Genomic DNA, 16089 nt, shown 5'->3' on the forward strand with positions numbered 1-16089 from the left:
ATGATTAAAGCTTAAGACCTATTAGGCGTAATTTCTTTAAATTTTTTGAAATTGTGCAGCTTTTTGACAGACTTGCCTCCGTACCATGCGCCAGACGTAATAAGTTTAAGCTTATGCCGGGAATTATTTATATCGGTTTTAAATTTTTATTACAATGTATTCATCAATTAGAAACATACAAATACATGAACATAATATGCATATTTTTTGCATTGTATGCTGCGAAATTTACAGACGGCGACCACGACGACCGCCCTTCCTGCGTGTGGAATCGGATGGAATAGGTGTAACATCCTCAATGCGTCCGATTTTCATGGATGAACGGGCCAAAGCACGCAGTGCGGATTGAGCACCGGGTCCGGGTGTCTTGGTCTTGTTGCCGCCTGTAGCGCGCAACTTGATGTGCAGGGCAGTAATGCCAAGCACCTTGCACCTCTCAGCCACATCCTGAAGGAAACAAATGGGTTATTCCAAATTCTGTAGACATATATCGATAACAATGCGAACCTGAGCAGCCAACATGGCGGCGTAAGGGGAAGCCTCATCACGATCAGCCTTGACCTTCATGCCACCAGTGACACGTGCAATAGTTTCGCGACCGGACAAGTCGGTAACATGCACGAAAGTATCGTTGAAGCTGGCGTAAATGTGAGCAACGCCGAAAACGTTCTCGCCATCGCGCACTTGTGGACCAAGCGAGACTTGCACTTCCTCTTTCTGAACTTTAGCCTTCCTGGGAGCCATTCTGTAGCAATTAAGGGCGATCAGCAACTGTTGGAAAGAAGCATTGACACAATAGTTCAACAAGTTGTATTTTCACAATCTTCATATGCCATGCACATGGCAGCTTTACACAGGCCCACAAAAAAAAAAAAAAAACAAAACAAAAAGCTGCCATTGCAGCCCGAACACATCGAAACAAAAACAGGAAATGTTGCCGCAAATCTGCGGTAAGTATATTGCACTTAATATTTGATGTGCGATTCATGTTTTTGTTTAGAAGTTACGGCTTAAAAAGTGTTTTTTTGTATTTAAAAGTTGAGAGAATGTCACAACACGAACCAATTGCGTGAACCGGATATTAAAAAAGAAGGCTATGTAGCAGCTGTCACCGGGGAGTTGCCACTCTATTCACAATAGGCGTGTGAGCTGTCAAAATCTACCCACGGTTGCAAAAAAATATTCTAAAATTGCACCATATATCGATATGTTATTATAAAGCGCGACACGGAATTTTGTCAACTATAATATTTATTTTTTTGTATAAAAATAATAAATATTTTAAGCGGTACATCATAAAAATTATTTAAATTCGGCGTCAAACCATAGATATCATTTGCAGGTGTATACAGTTAAATAAGGGTATGTAAAATTATTTAATAGATCATAAAAATCGTGATTTTATTAGCGACATTAGTTTTTAACAGCAATTTAATAACTAAATATATTTACAATTTAAGGCGATACATGAGCAAACGATATTAAATCTATCGCAACAAAATCTTGTATATTCGATTATATCTGACTGCAACTGGTGCATTCGATAAGAACTTATTTGGACTGTCACAAGATAAATTTGGAACGGGCTAGGAACGATGTCGTGGATTTCAGATTACCAATATACATGTCTACAAAAGCTGGCATTGCAAACTCTGCAACTTACCGGCAGGATACCCAACCACATAGCATTCGTTATGGACGGGAATCGTCGATTCGCCCGCTCCAAGCAAATTGATAAGATCGAGGGCCATTCGCGTGGCTTCTCCAAACTGGCCGATGTCCTTCGTTGGTGTGTGGACATGGGCATCAAAGAGGTGACCACGTTTGCCTTCAGTATCGAGAACTTCAAACGCTCCAACGAAGAGGTCGAGGGCCTTTTCAATCTGGCCAGAGAAAAGTTTGCCAAGCTGCTGGAGGAGACCAATCGCCTGGATGAGCATGGCATACGCATTCGAGTTATCGGCAACATTCTCTTGCTGCCCACTGATCTGCAGCGCCTTATTGCAACGGCCATGCTGCGCACCGAGCGCAACGACAAATTGTTCTTAAATGTCGCCTTCGCCTACACTTCCCGCGACGAAATGACACAGGCAGTGGAGGCTGTGCTAAAGGGCGACGATCAGTCTGATGATGAACCGTTGCATCCAACCGATATCAGTGAAAGACTGCTTGAGGAGTGCCTCTACACACGTCACTCCCCGCCACCGGACATGGTGTTCCGCACCTCCGGCGAGACACGTCTGAGCGACTTTATGATGTGGCAGGTAAGAAAACCGAATCTACAACATAAACTTATTCAACATAAAAAATCCCTCTCCTACCCGACCCAAAAGAACTTGTTGAAAATGGGAATCTTATACCAACATGCAGCAACATGCATTCCCTTCTCGCTCAAAAGGGAAAATTTCCAATTCACAATTTAAGGGACAGTAAACAACAACAAAGTTTTGTTATGAATCCCGAATAAGAGAAAGCGACAAACGCTCTCTTATCACACTAGGCTTATAGCTTAGAGGTCCCAGCAGCTTAGTTGCCTTTTTTGTGCTGAAGAAAAAAGTTTGTTCTAAATTTGCCATTTGGTATATGTTGTATGGTTAAGTGATATGGATTCCTATTCCATCTCTTTCAGTTGAGCTCATCTGTGCTGTACTTTACGGATGTGCTGTGGCCGCAGATAACGATTTGGAACTTTTTAGCCAGCATTGTGGCCTATCAGTGCAATAGATATCGGATGGAGCGGTATAAACGTGGAGAACGCCTTCATAGCGCCCAACTGGCTAAGTCCAGTGACTTCTATAGCCTGCGCGTACAGAAGTTTTTGCATAGACTAGATGCCAATCGCAGGAAATTGTTAATAGCTTTGGCTTCCAATTAAAGTCGGGCAGATTGTTAAATGTAGATTAAATGTTGTGATAGGTAAATAAATAAAACTTGAATTAATTTATATTAGCGGTTTTACTTTAAGGCCTTAATAAGTATTAATAAGATAGAATTGATGTCTTTCGAATATCAGTCAGTTATTTATCACGGTGACTCATCACTGAGAGTAGCGCTTACTCTGCTATATTGCGGCTACCAGGGCAACAACGAGTATTCACAATTAACAGAGAATGCAATAGATATCGCAAAATCGATTACTATCGTGTACAAATACGATAATACAATGCGCTTGCAACTCTCTTCTCACATTGGTGGTAATTGCTGAAATTACCATCTTGCAAAACTTTTTTTGTTGTAAAAATATATATACAAATACACAAGAAAAGTAATAGGCATTAGTTTTTCATAAAATAGTGTAAAACAAAGTACACTTTTAGTTAGCTTTAAAGTTAGTTTTCAGTGTTAAAAGCAATTAATTTCAAGCTCTAGCTCTAGTTTTCTTACACTAGGCGTGACGACGAAAAAATCGACAAAAAAAAAAAACAAATTTCTCGAAATCCGCATAAAAGATTTACACGCGACGGCACCAAGTACGACTATTAAACGACAAATATTTTGTTCAACGTTCCAAAGTAGCTCCAAATTATTTAAAGTCAACAACTAACACGAAAATAAAGGGTAAGTAAATGTGCTACGATTTGTGTCTATATATATGTGTGTATATACATATATGTATACTTTGTGTCTGTGTGTATATATGTGTGTGTATGTGCGTGTGTGTGTGTGCTTATGCCGTTCTGCGTGTTGCTCTCTTTCTGTTCATATTTTTTCTTCCCTTTTGGTCGGCCGCTAGCGATGCTGTATTGATTTTTTTTATTTGCGCGAGCGTTTTGCCGCATAAGTCATCGGAAGAGAGGGGGCAGCAGGGGGCTCGCCGTTATGGTACATTTTACATGCAGTTTATGGAATTAAGCAACAGCAACGAATGTTCTCTCGTCACTGTGTGTCTCAATTGCAGACACAAACAACTAAACTAATCAACACTTAAGTGCAATTCCGCGTTCAAAGGTATATTTTTACGTATACATGTACATACATGCATGCGTTCATGCGTACGGATGTGTGCGTAAATAAGCACATATGTATGTATGCTGTTTCCAAAGGATACACGCGGTTTGTGTGCCGGTGAGCACATGATTTGATCTAATTCTAACTAAAAAAAAAGTTAATTCAATTCTCTTCATACTGTTGAGATTCTCTTGTTTGTTATACACATGTGTGTGAATATGTGTTCATAAGAGTGTGTGTGTGTGCGGTAGCCATGTCACATGTTAATTTAATGTTAAAGGCATCGAGGCTGCAATCATTTGTTTTTCTTACTCACAAATTACAATCAAAGCTTTCAGCGATGCACATAGCATGTTAACTTCCAAAGCGGCGTGTCCATGTAGCCTACATATTCTAACATACATCTATGTAATTTGTCAACATTAACAGTCAATATGTACACGCATCCGTCTGTCAAATAACTCACTCAGTACTTTTGATTGAAGTTGACAGGACAAACTTTTGCTTTAAAAAAATATCATTTCTTATCCCTAACAAAGTGCGAGCGGTGTTAAGCTCTTACCTTTTAATATTTGTCATAGAGCAATAATACTAAATCAGATTAATAAAATCTGAACGTCACAACAATTCGGCAGTTATAGCAAAGGGTAATTAATTAGTAATAATTATATATTTAACGTAAGTGTAATTACACATTTCCATCAATTCAAAATGTAGGCGTAATAACATTTAAGTTTTATTTGCGGCAATTCTTATTACTATTATTTTTAGCAAGTTTCAAATCGAATAAACATGCAAATGCATGTATGTATGTGTATAGTGCAGCTCACACACATGCACGCGTATTTGCCTGGCGGTTGACCATTACAACAAATGTTATTTAAAAGAGCACTGTTATTTGACTTTTGCTGTCATTTTAGGAGCAGGGATATTTGTATGCCGTGAACCCATTGAAAATGGAAGATGAATTTGCATTAATATTGATTGTAATTTAATATTTGCTTTATCTTTTGTCACAAATAGGCGGACTTTAAAGAAGCGGACAAAGGAAAGCCTATAAAACAAACAAAATAAACAGCCATTCACACTTACACACATCCACACAACACACACATACACGGACACAGACACGCATACACTTACACGATACCACAAATAACACTCACGCACACACCCACACACACAGACGAAGTGTTTGGAGTAACTACAATGTACGCAGGCGCATATGCACCGAATGCTGGCGGCGTTCAGCAGCAGCACACGGGCGGCTATTATGGCAACGGAGGCGGCGGCGCAGCTGCTGGCGGCGGCAATGGACCGCGCCACGATCGTCCCTACTATCCGCGCAATAACTTTGCCACAGCAGCAGGCAATGCTGCCGCTTTGAATGGCGCCGGCGGTGGCGCCGCTGCAGGTGGCATGCACTTCGGCCAGCCATACGGCGTGATGACCTATGGCATCCAAAATGGCATTAGCATGAGCGCCGGTGGCAATCCGTATCGCACCAGCGGCGCCGGCGGCGGCAACGCCATGCAGAACGGCGCATTCGCTAGCGCCAATGGCATCGCCTTTCAAGGCGGACCGCGCACCAAAAATACGAGCTACACGCAGCGCTACCAGAAGCCCCACAACGGTTTAGGAAATGGCGGCTATCATGGAGGCGGCAGCGCCAATTACAATGCAGCTGCACTGGGCATGCTGTCAAAGGAGGAGCGCGCTGAATTGCAGCGCGAGAAGGCCAAAAATCCGGGCCGCAATTTGGAGAAGCCGCAGTGGGAGAATTTGCAGCCATTTCAAAAGAACTTCTACATTATGCATCCGAATACGCTGAATCGCAGCGAGCAGGCGGTAGCTGAGATGCGCCATGAACTGGAGATCACCGTGTCGGGCAATGAGCTACCCCATCCGGTGGCTAATTTCGAGGAGAGCTCACTCCCGCCGCACATTATCGATGAAATGAAACGTCAGGGCTTTACCAAGCCAACGGCCATCCAGTCACAGGGCTGGCCCATTGCCTTAAGTGGACGCGATTTGGTTGGCATTGCCCAAACCGGATCCGGCAAAACGCTAGCGTACATGCTGCCAGCCATTGTGCACATTGCCAATCAGCCGCCGATAATGCGAGGCGAGGGACCCATTGCATTGGTGTTGGCGCCCACACGCGAGCTGGCACAGCAAATTCAGTCGGTTGTGCGGGACTATGGGCATTTATGCAAGCCTGAAATACGTCACACGTGCATTTTCGGTGGCTCGTCGAAAGTGCCGCAGGCGCGCGACTTGGAGCGTGGCGTTGAGGTCATTATCGCCACGCCCGGACGCCTAATTGATTTCCTTGAGAATCGCAATACCAACTTGCAGCGTTGCACGTATCTTGTCCTGGATGAGGCCGATCGTATGCTCGACATGGGTTTCGAGCCCCAAATACGCAAGATTATTGAGCAAATACGTCCAGATCGTCAGGTTGTGATGTGGTCAGCCACTTGGCCAAAGGAGGTGCAGGCATTGGCCGGAGATTTCCTCAATGATTATATCCAAATCAATATCGGTTCAATGAATCTGTCAGCCAATCACAACATTCGTCAGATTGTCGAAATCTGCAATGAGAACGAGAAGCCGCAGCTCATGGTTAGATTGCTAAAGGAAATCACACCGTCATCCAATAATGCAGCCAATAAAATTATCATATTTGTTGAAACTAAAATCAAGGTGAGTAAAGAAATCAAATTTGTGGTAGGAACAACGAGGAGTCGTTCAGCGTAGTTCATTTTGGCTTCAATCGACCGTGAACTGCTAATGCTATATACATCAATGTGTTTCACAGTTGTATATAGTTATTTGGAGTTTCGTATATAAGGGTTTCAGTTTACCTTAGCATTTAGATTCATCAAACCAAAGTGCCTATTTTTTATTTTAATTTTTTGGTCACTGAAACTGACTCTGACTAATGCAACGCGTAAGTCGCACTGATTTAGATAAAGTGTAAGCATATATATATATATATTATAGATATCATTCATTTTCATGTTTAGTCAGCATTCTAAGCTATTGTCAATTTGCAGGTGGAGGACATATTGCAGATAATTCGCAATGAGGGCTATATAGCCACATCGATACACGGCGATAAGTCACAGAGCGAACGCGATTCGGTTTTGAAGGATTTCCGTAATGGCAAGTCGAATATATTAATCGCCACGGATGTGGCATCGCGTGGCCTGGATGTTGAAGATTTGCAGTTTGTTATCAACTACGATTATCCCAATTCGTCGGAAAATTATGTGCATCGTATTGGACGCACGGGACGCTGCCAGCAGCTGGGCACGGCGTACACATTCTTTACACCGGACAATGCAAAGCAGGCACGAGAGTTGATCTCGGTGTTGGAGGAGGCTGGACAGACGCCATCGCAGGAGCTGCTCGATTTGGCACGCGCCATGCCCAATTCGGCCAACTATCGCGGCAACAAGCGCTGGAACAGCAACGGCAATGGCGGTGGTGGCAACACGACCAGTGTCTATCAGCAGCGAAGCAATCCGCTCAACTATCAGGCGGGCAACGGCGGCGGCTCCAACAATGGCTATACCAATCGCACTGGCTATCAGCCGCAATATGCCGCTGGCGGCAACAGCTATCAGCCCAATGGCGCCGGTGGTAACGTTGGAAATTGGAATCGAGGCGGCGTGGGCACTGCCATTAATCAGCAACCGGGTCTCGATGGCGCCAATCGCAATGGCAGCGCCACATATCGCCCGCGTGCACCTTTCAACAATGGCGGACCGCGCGCCATCATGGGACACAATGGAGCTGGAGGCGCTGCTGGCGGAGCTGGTGGTGCGCATGTGAATGCCGGCCAGCCGCACTTGGGCCAGCAGGGCGGCGCATTTATGCAGCCCAATTATCGTGGTCGTGGACAATTTGTGCCGCCAAATGCGGCGGCCACTGGCACTGGCATGCCACGTTTTCAGCAGTTCCCGAAACGTGACTACCAGCAACAACAACAGCAACAGCAGCCACACTACCAGCAGCAACAGCAGGGCCAACAGCAGCAGCAAAAGCCAAAGCAACATCCTGGCAGCGATGACAAGACATTCAAGGAGTATGCACCAGCTGGTGTTACCACACCCATGGTGCATTATACGCCAGCCAATTCGCCACCAATAGCAGCTGTAGCGGCTGCCGCTGCGGCTGCTGTTGCCGGCGGTGCTGGACGTGCACAGGTGGCCGCCGCACCGGGCGCCTATATGTATGACGCGGCGGGCGTGCTGACGACAACCGCAGCACCTGGCACCAATCCATATGCCAGCCAGTTCAATATGCCGCCCACCTACTATACGACACAGCATCATCAGTTTGCCCCAGCCGTGGCTGGGCCTGGACCGGGCGCTGCCATCGAGCAGGCTGGCCAACATTAAGATGGCTGGTTATAAATCCTGTCTTTTTCCAAGTCCAAATACTGCAATACCCAAATACAAGAGATGCAACCAAGCAAGCAGCAACTACCAGCAGATAAAGAAGAAGATTAAATAACAATAATTACACAGACACACACACTGAATACACTAACACCCACACACGCAATTTAATAAACAGTCATAATCGAAAATTGACTAGAGAGAATGGCTCGAGACACCGGGTCGTTCGAATCATACACGTATACATATTCTAAATGCGTATATATATAATATATATATATATAAGTCACATGAATTATTTAAAGAGCATACATATGTAATCTAGAGGATATGTCTATTTGCTTGTGTCTGCTCCAAAAATGATGTATATGCGTACATAACTGTCAACTTGTACGATTCAATCGATTCAATGTTACCGACACCACTGTTAAAAGCTGAAGCGCTGTTAATTAACAGCGCCGGCAAAGGCAACGGCAGCAGTACGTTGCCATGGACAGGCAAGCAACTTTAATAATAACCAACAACAGCAACGACAAGAACAACAACAATGCGGACACAAATGGCAACAATTTACGAGTTTGAAAGCAACACAAAAAGAAAAACAAAAGAAACCGGAATAGAAAACAACAAATAACAAATAACAAATAATTTGCAGAAGCACAAGTTACTCCTTTTTACATACTATTTTCGTATTTATGCATATATATAAATATATATATATATATATATACATAAATATATATATGTATATATATGAATATATGCAATTATATATTGATATATATATAAACACACACAGACACACATGGATTTTCCTTTCCATTCATATTTATTATTTTTATTTTACAACTGCACACACACACAAACATACACAGAGACTGTTTGTTTGTTATTCAGATGGCGGCAGCTGCAACAACACAACATTATGAACAACAACAATAGTATGGGTAAGTAAAAGCCTAGCTTAACTTAATGTTAGACTCATGTGCTCTTTCTCTCTTCCCCCCGTTGACAATGTCATGAACAGTCGCAGTCATCAAGATCAACAGCATCATCGCTATAGCCGCCTTGCTGCTTAACCAACAACAAACATTAAAGCAACGCTCAATATAAAAGAATAGCAACAGACAACAACCACAACCACAACAACAACTACAACTAATTAACTAGAACTAACTAATCTAGTGAACTAGTTATTAAGCATTCTGCTGCGAGAGCAACAAATTCCATGTTCTTCGAATGTTCAAAAGTTGAGTGATTTCATTTTTTGTTACAAAAATGTTTTTGTTAACTTAGACACCCACACTCACAAACACACACATAGACATACGTAATGCACACGCATTCATACATGCATATATATCTTAAATATTTTTTTTTTTTGTTTTTCATTTTTCAATTTTTACAACGTTTGTTATGCATATTGTCAAATCATAATTTCTAAGGTGCTATACACATAAAGCGTATACAGCAACAAGAATAACCACAACAGCAACAAAATAGTTCACTAATTTGTTTAAAAAAGAACGAAAATCCACAAAAAAAATAGTAAAGAACGTCATGCACACACAGACACACACAATAATGACCAAAAAAAAAAAATTGTATGAAAATGAAAGAAAAAATTGAGAAAAGAAAATTTTTAAAACCTTTTCCTTAACTCGGTTGGTATGAAATTAACGGTTTGCTTATATAATATATATACATATATAAAACAAGAGTTATAAAAAAGAAGAAAAACAAAATATTTCCATAATAACGAACTAAGCGAATAATACTCAATGAAGCTGAAAATATGAAAAATTCTAATTAAATAAACTCACACACGCATATATACACACACACACACACACACACACATACACGCGAACATCAAAGTGAAAAAATGCAGCTTAACGTTTTTTCGACAAAGTAAAATTGCTAAAAATCAAACTGCAAAATTGAGTAAAATTTTTTAGAAATTCGTAAAATAAAAATAAAAAAATATCAAACAAAGAGAAAAAACAGCGCTGCTTTGATAGAAGTATGTAAAACGAATCGAAACAAACAATGAAATATGTATTGGAAAGAAGAAAAGAAAACACTTTAATTCGAGTAATTTCAAGTAATATCTATATGTATATATATATTCATATATATGCGTTTTTTTGTTCAATTTTTACATTCATACATATGTATATATATTTATATATATATATATATATAATCCTGCATATATTTGTGCTTGGTATGCGTAACTTGAAGTTAGATATCCGAAAGGCGAAAACGCGATTTGAATTTATTACATATACAAATTTAATTGATAATTTAACTTTTTTTTTATTTATTTATTTATGTTCTTTATTATTTTTGTTTTTTGTTCATTCTAAATGAATACTATCTGCACTGAACTTTGAATTCTGTGTGTTAAACTATATAGATAAACGAAATCGTCGAGATACAATGTTTTTTTCAAAAGTTCTATGCAAATACTGGAAAAATTGAAATCGTTTAAAGCCTAATTTATTGGAAAGCAATAAGAAAATTGACAACAGAAATAAGAAAAAGAAAATACGCCACATTCATCCATATATAAGAAAAGCAAGAAGCAACAAGCGAGTTGATTCAAATACAAAACACAACCCAAAAGCCATTCACGAGAAACAACAATAATAACGATAATGATAATAACAATGATAATAATAATAATAGTAACAATACAGAACAGGAATGCATAATTACATATATATACATATATCAAATTATTTGCTTTATATTTATTTATTTTTTTGTAATGTTTTTTTGTTTTGTTAATGATGAGTAGCCAGGATTTGTAACCTTGATTTAACATAATTAGTCTTGTTTATCAACCTTTTAGAGACATGAATTAGTCCCAGTTAATTAGCTAGCTAACTTGGTCCAAGTTGTTGCCCAGTTGTTGTTGCTTTGCCTTCTGCCAAACAGACAACAGAGATCAGAGAACAGAAACAAAAGAACTAGAAAATTTACAAGGTTTTAGTATTTAAAGAACATTTTCAAAGTTAATTCTTCAAACTGAAAAAGCAGTACAAAGAAAATAGTGAAAGCAAAAGGAAGAAGAGACAGGACACAAGTGAATAGAAACAAACAAACAAACACACAGACAGACAGAGTAGCATATGTTGTAACAGCAAAATTTCTTTTTATATATATATACACAAGAATATATATATATATATATATATATATATATATATATTTTGATTTATATATACATTTCTTTAGCAACTAAACGATAGGGACAACAGAAAAGTATATATCACACCACATGGATCTCCTTGTAACAAAAATTACATTTAAAAGAAGCGAAAATACATACAAATATTTATATATTCATATATATATATATATATATATATATATATATATATATATATATATATATATATATATATATATATATATATATATATATATATATATATATATATATAGAAAACAGTTTATATATATACATGTATAATCGAATACCATAAGTGGAAGACATTGTTTATTATAATTATTATTATTTTGTTTTGTTTTTTTTTCCCCATTTTTTGTTAATCTCTCATACGCTTAGAAAAGGAATTTTTTTGTTTGTCTTAGAAGCTGAAAACTAAATACTATATTATTTTTTATATGTATATGTATACACAATGTTACTAAGTGAAAAACAAAAACAAAATGAAAAAAATCGCCCAGGTATTGCAGGTGCGTTGCAGGTGGGTAGCCAGCACCTTCGATCATATGGCAGCCCGCTACCCATCGCCCCCTGTTTGGGCATTTTTTTTAAATGCAACCTAATTGTGATGATGTGATAGACTTATAAAACATACTAATTAATAACCAATTTAAAACAAAACAAAAAAAAAACAAACTGAAGTTCGACGAAGATGAAGAAGAAGATTAAAACAAATGAAGTAACAGCCCAAGCCCGACAACGGCTGAATATATATGTTATGTATTTGTATTATTGTCATGTATATATATATATATGTATATGTATATATAAATGATATATATGTATATGTGTATTTATCTATTTATATATATGTGTGTATATATAAGTATACTGTATATATATATGTATGTATATGTAGACAATGTCTGATGGCTAAGCCAATGCCAATACTTTATGGCTATTAATATGTATTATGGATGACATGAGGCACACATTCTTTTTTTTAAGAAATAAAACCTTCAAAGCGCGATATTTGTATTGTATTACCTATAAGTTGTTGTGAACACACACGCATACATACACGTACACACACACGCATACCCATACAGAGTTAAACGAAACAAAGAAAACAAAACAAACAAAAAAAGAGAAAAAGTTGAAACTGATAAAATTTAAGCGTAACAAACTGAATGAAAAGATGCAACGAAGAAAATAACAAAAAAAAAATTGAAAAAAATTGTAAAATTTAACTGCAACTCGCACTCAGTAACTCTCTCTCTCTCTCTCTCTTTCTCTCTTACACTTATACACTCATACACTCATACACACACACGTACACAATTTTTCTCTGTCTCTTAAACCATTTCAATTACTGTGTCTGTCTCGGTCTCTCTATCTCTCTCTTATCTATATATATTTATATATATATGTGTATATATTTTTACAAATATATATATATATATGTACATATACAAAAATGATATATAGAACATATATTTTTGAAAGTATGAAAAATGCAACTTTTGAAAAAACCAAAAAGTAAAGAAAAATTACGCAACGCCACGTAACGTAACGTCACATAATTGCAACGTAACTCAACGCAACGTATCGCTAACGATTCGTTTTCGTGTTTTTGTTTAGCAAGACATAAAAAGCAAAGCAAAGCAAAACAAAACAAAAAAAGAAAAATACAAAAACGCAACAAGCAGCCAAAATAAGATGAAACAAACAAAAGAAAAGTATGCCGTTATTATATAACTATGTATTTTGATAACCAGGATAATTTTTTGTGTGTTGTTTACTTTGCTTCAAGCGTCGTATGAATATCTTATGTTTAAATCATTCATTTTGTTTATATATATACTTATATATTTATATATTTATATATATGCCTTTATATGTATGTATATATGTACATACCATACATACATGGGTACATATAGAGACCTATAACTACATGCAATACAATACATACTACAAACATACATACATTTATCAAAAGCCAGCCGCTGGTTATGAAGTAAGTGGAAAAATGCATTTAAACAAAGCTGGCCCCAAAAGCAAAAACAAAAACAAACAGTTTGACAGCGCACAATTGCCAAAAATGCACACACACACATAGAAACACAAACACATACACATTCACACATACACAAACAATCTACTGTTAAGCTGGCCAAAGTTAGACGGAGCAAAAACAAATTTTTAACTAATTCAGCAACAAAAAATTGGCAAAAAAAACAACAAAAAACAAAATCTAAAGCAGCATTGTAAGTGATAAGAAAAAATTTTGAAATTTTGAAATTTTGGCCTCGTTATAGCTAAAATGGTATGAACTAAATATGAAAAGGAATAGGAAAATAAATGAAAAATGTAAAAAAAAAACAAAAAAAAAGAAAAAAAATTGCAAGTATGAAAGAAGTTGAGAACGCGACAGGAAAGAAAGAAAAGTGAAACCCCATTGTGATACAGTTACAAAATAATAACAAAAAGGAATGTGTAGAAATACGTAGATACATACGTTAAATGTTAGCATTGCTCGTAACAATATAACATAAGTACATATGTATGCATGTGTGTGCACGCATACAAACAGACACACACATACTTATATCGGCAATGACATTTGACGATGACACTTGACGATAATCGATATACAAGAATTAATTATTATTGTCATGATTGTATTTCGCCAACAACAAAAACAAAAGAAAACGAAAAAGATACAAGAACGTTCAACAATGAAAACTTCGAAATATGAACTAACTAAATATTATAATATTAAAAAGCAAGCCAACAATTTATACAAACTAGTTTTTAAAAACTCGCACACACACACATACACACACCATAACCCACAACACTTCTAATGACATGTATAAGCTATTTGGTTCATTTGACTGGGGATAACCATATGAGAAAATTTTCTTCACATTTTTTTTTTATTAACATAAATAAATATTTGTTGTGTTAGCAAAGAAAAAACATGTAAACAAAACACAAAAACAAAACAAATACAATTTGTGTAAGCAAATGCAGATTCTTAGCCATTTCGAACGAGCGTGCATTTAGACATACAAATACAGATGCATACATACATACAAGCAAACACGCATACATGCATACAAGCATGCATGCATAGGTACATACATACATACATTATGTATGATTTTAAGAGAAATTTAATCGAGTGCATAAAACACGCTGGAAACCAATGTACGCAGTGGACAAAACAAAGTTAAAAAATAAAAACAAAAATAAAAAAAAAAGAATTTGAAAACATTTAAAAAAAAAACATAATATTACTTATTTAAATGAAATGTTTAGAGCTTAAGTAAACCCAACAAACAATGCACACACATTCAAAAATTATAATAATAATTATACATATATATATATATATATATATATATATATATATATATATATATATATATATATATACATGAATTTATATATTCAAATATATATACATATATGCATACAAACATACATATATACAACTTATGAATTCAACACTTAATGCATATGGTCGTGCATGTGTAATAATTAATTGAAGTTCGAAATCCGAGTTCGACACATGCAACAAGAAAATAAAGCAAACAAAAATAAAAAATAAATATATTGTAACCAATTTATCTTATATATATTAAGCAACACACACACGCGCACTACCACTTCCTTGACAAGGCCACGCCCCCATGCCCAGCCCTGCCTCCAAACACAAAAGCTCTCGCACCCATTAGCCCTAATTATAGAGATGGTCTGAACAACATATTCGTAAAATTCTAAACAATTTTTTGGGCTAACCTAACTACATGAACGCATACAACTCATAACTATCTATGTACGAGGTATGTTTACAAAGCGAATGATATCTATGTAATAAAACAAACACTTTTAAACAACTTCTCTATCCGTTTTCTTTTCGTCTATTTGCGGCAATTGTATGTGAGGTAAGTAATTTCGAACGATACGAGGTCTTTTCCGAAGAGTAATCCCCTTCATCGAATCACTTCAAAGATTATTTTGCCCGACTTGTTCGCCTGCTGCTTGGTTCTGGTGGCTCAAGTGCTGCATCTTTACTAAGCAGTTTTTGATAATCGACAAAATTTGAAAACGCCCAAACATGTTGAGACAAAAAGCATCCAAACTTAGCAGAGCAACAGGAACACGCCAATCGAATACCTCGTATTTGACTATTGCAAAGGATGAAAATCTGCCACTACAAAGCGCAAAGTTTATCCAGCTAGAGAGGGCATCGTGCAGCACCAATAAATAAATTTGACGTTAACTGTCCCATAGAACAGCAAAGATCACGACTTTCTATCTGCAACATGTTTGTGGATGGGGTATTCATAAGTTGTGCATATGCTAATAAGCTAATATTGATCTTAAGACGTATGCAGTCTATTAAAGCTTTTCTTTATGTGTAATCGATTGGCAGTTATCGATCAGTTGCATACTTTAAACTTGGCAAAGCAACAATTAGCCAGAATATATTAACTTTTAAGCGTCTATAGATATGTTCAAAAAAATAGTAGTGTAACTGAA

The 16089-nt window shown here is 37.3% G+C and overlaps 3 protein-coding genes and 1 long non-coding RNA gene across 4 annotated transcripts; 3 read left to right on the top strand and 1 right to left on the bottom strand.

Annotated features, from left to right (window-relative positions):
• Window positions 1-141: 141 nt before the first annotated feature.
• LOC111602839 (40S ribosomal protein S14a-like) lies at window positions 142-1156 on the bottom strand. Its single transcript, XM_023320151.2, has 3 exons — window positions 1063-1156; window positions 508-771; window positions 142-447 (listed from the first exon to the last, which is right to left on the bottom strand). Exons 2-3 carry the CDS (start codon window positions 742-744, stop codon window positions 229-231), a joined length of 456 nt encoding a protein of 151 aa, XP_023175919.1. The 5' UTR covers window positions 745-771; window positions 1063-1156; the 3' UTR covers window positions 142-228.
• A 106-nt stretch (window positions 1157-1262) lies between these two features.
• LOC111602838 (dehydrodolichyl diphosphate synthase complex subunit DHDDS) lies at window positions 1263-2919 on the top strand. The gene is made up of 3 exons (XM_023320150.2): window positions 1263-1362; window positions 1461-2264; window positions 2630-2919. Exons 2-3 carry the CDS (start codon window positions 1596-1598, stop codon window positions 2873-2875), a joined length of 915 nt encoding a protein of 304 aa, XP_023175918.2. The 5' UTR covers window positions 1263-1362; window positions 1461-1595; the 3' UTR covers window positions 2876-2919.
• Window positions 2920-3246: 327 nt separating this feature from the next.
• LOC111602840 lies at window positions 3247-5010 on the top strand. Its single transcript, XR_002751643.2, has 2 exons — window positions 3247-3558; window positions 4972-5010. It is a non-coding gene; the product is annotated as an uncharacterized LOC111602840 (long non-coding RNA).
• Window positions 5011-5071: 61 nt separating this feature from the next.
• LOC111602836 (ATP-dependent RNA helicase dbp2) lies at window positions 5072-9037 on the top strand. Its single transcript, XM_023320149.2, has 2 exons — window positions 5072-6654; window positions 7008-9037. Exons 1-2 carry the CDS (start codon window positions 5158-5160, stop codon window positions 8355-8357), a joined length of 2847 nt encoding a protein of 948 aa, XP_023175917.1. The 5' UTR covers window positions 5072-5157; the 3' UTR covers window positions 8358-9037.
• The last annotated feature ends 7052 nt before the right edge of the window (window positions 9038-16089 follow it).

Source organism: Drosophila hydei, unplaced genomic scaffold (assembly GCF_003285905.1).
Source record: "Drosophila hydei strain 15085-1641.00,03,60 unplaced genomic scaffold, DhydRS2 tig00000444-arrow-arrow-pilon, whole genome shotgun sequence".
Lineage (NCBI taxonomy): Eukaryota > Metazoa > Arthropoda > Insecta > Diptera > Drosophilidae > Drosophila > Drosophila hydei.

Coding starts and splice junctions, on each gene's coding strand:
- LOC111602836 (XM_023320149.2), top strand. CDS start 5,158: ATGTACGCAGGCGCATATGCACCGAATGCTGGCGGCGTTCAGCAGCAG. Junction 6,655..7,007: donor TTGTTGAAACTAAAATCAAG/GTGAGTAAAGAA, acceptor GTCAATTTGCAG/GTGGAGGACATATTGCAGAT.
- LOC111602839 (XM_023320151.2), bottom strand. CDS start 744: ATGGCTCCCAGGAAGGCTAAAGTTCAGAAAGAGGAAGTGCAAGTCTCG. Junction 448..507: donor CCGCCATGTTGGCTGCTCAG/GTTCGCATTGTT, acceptor TGTTTCCTTCAG/GATGTGGCTGAGAGGTGCAA.
- LOC111602838 (XM_023320150.2), top strand. CDS start 1,596: ATGTCGTGGATTTCAGATTACCAATATACATGTCTACAAAAGCTGGCA. Junction 2,265..2,629: donor GCGACTTTATGATGTGGCAG/GTAAGAAAACCG, acceptor CATCTCTTTCAG/TTGAGCTCATCTGTGCTGTA.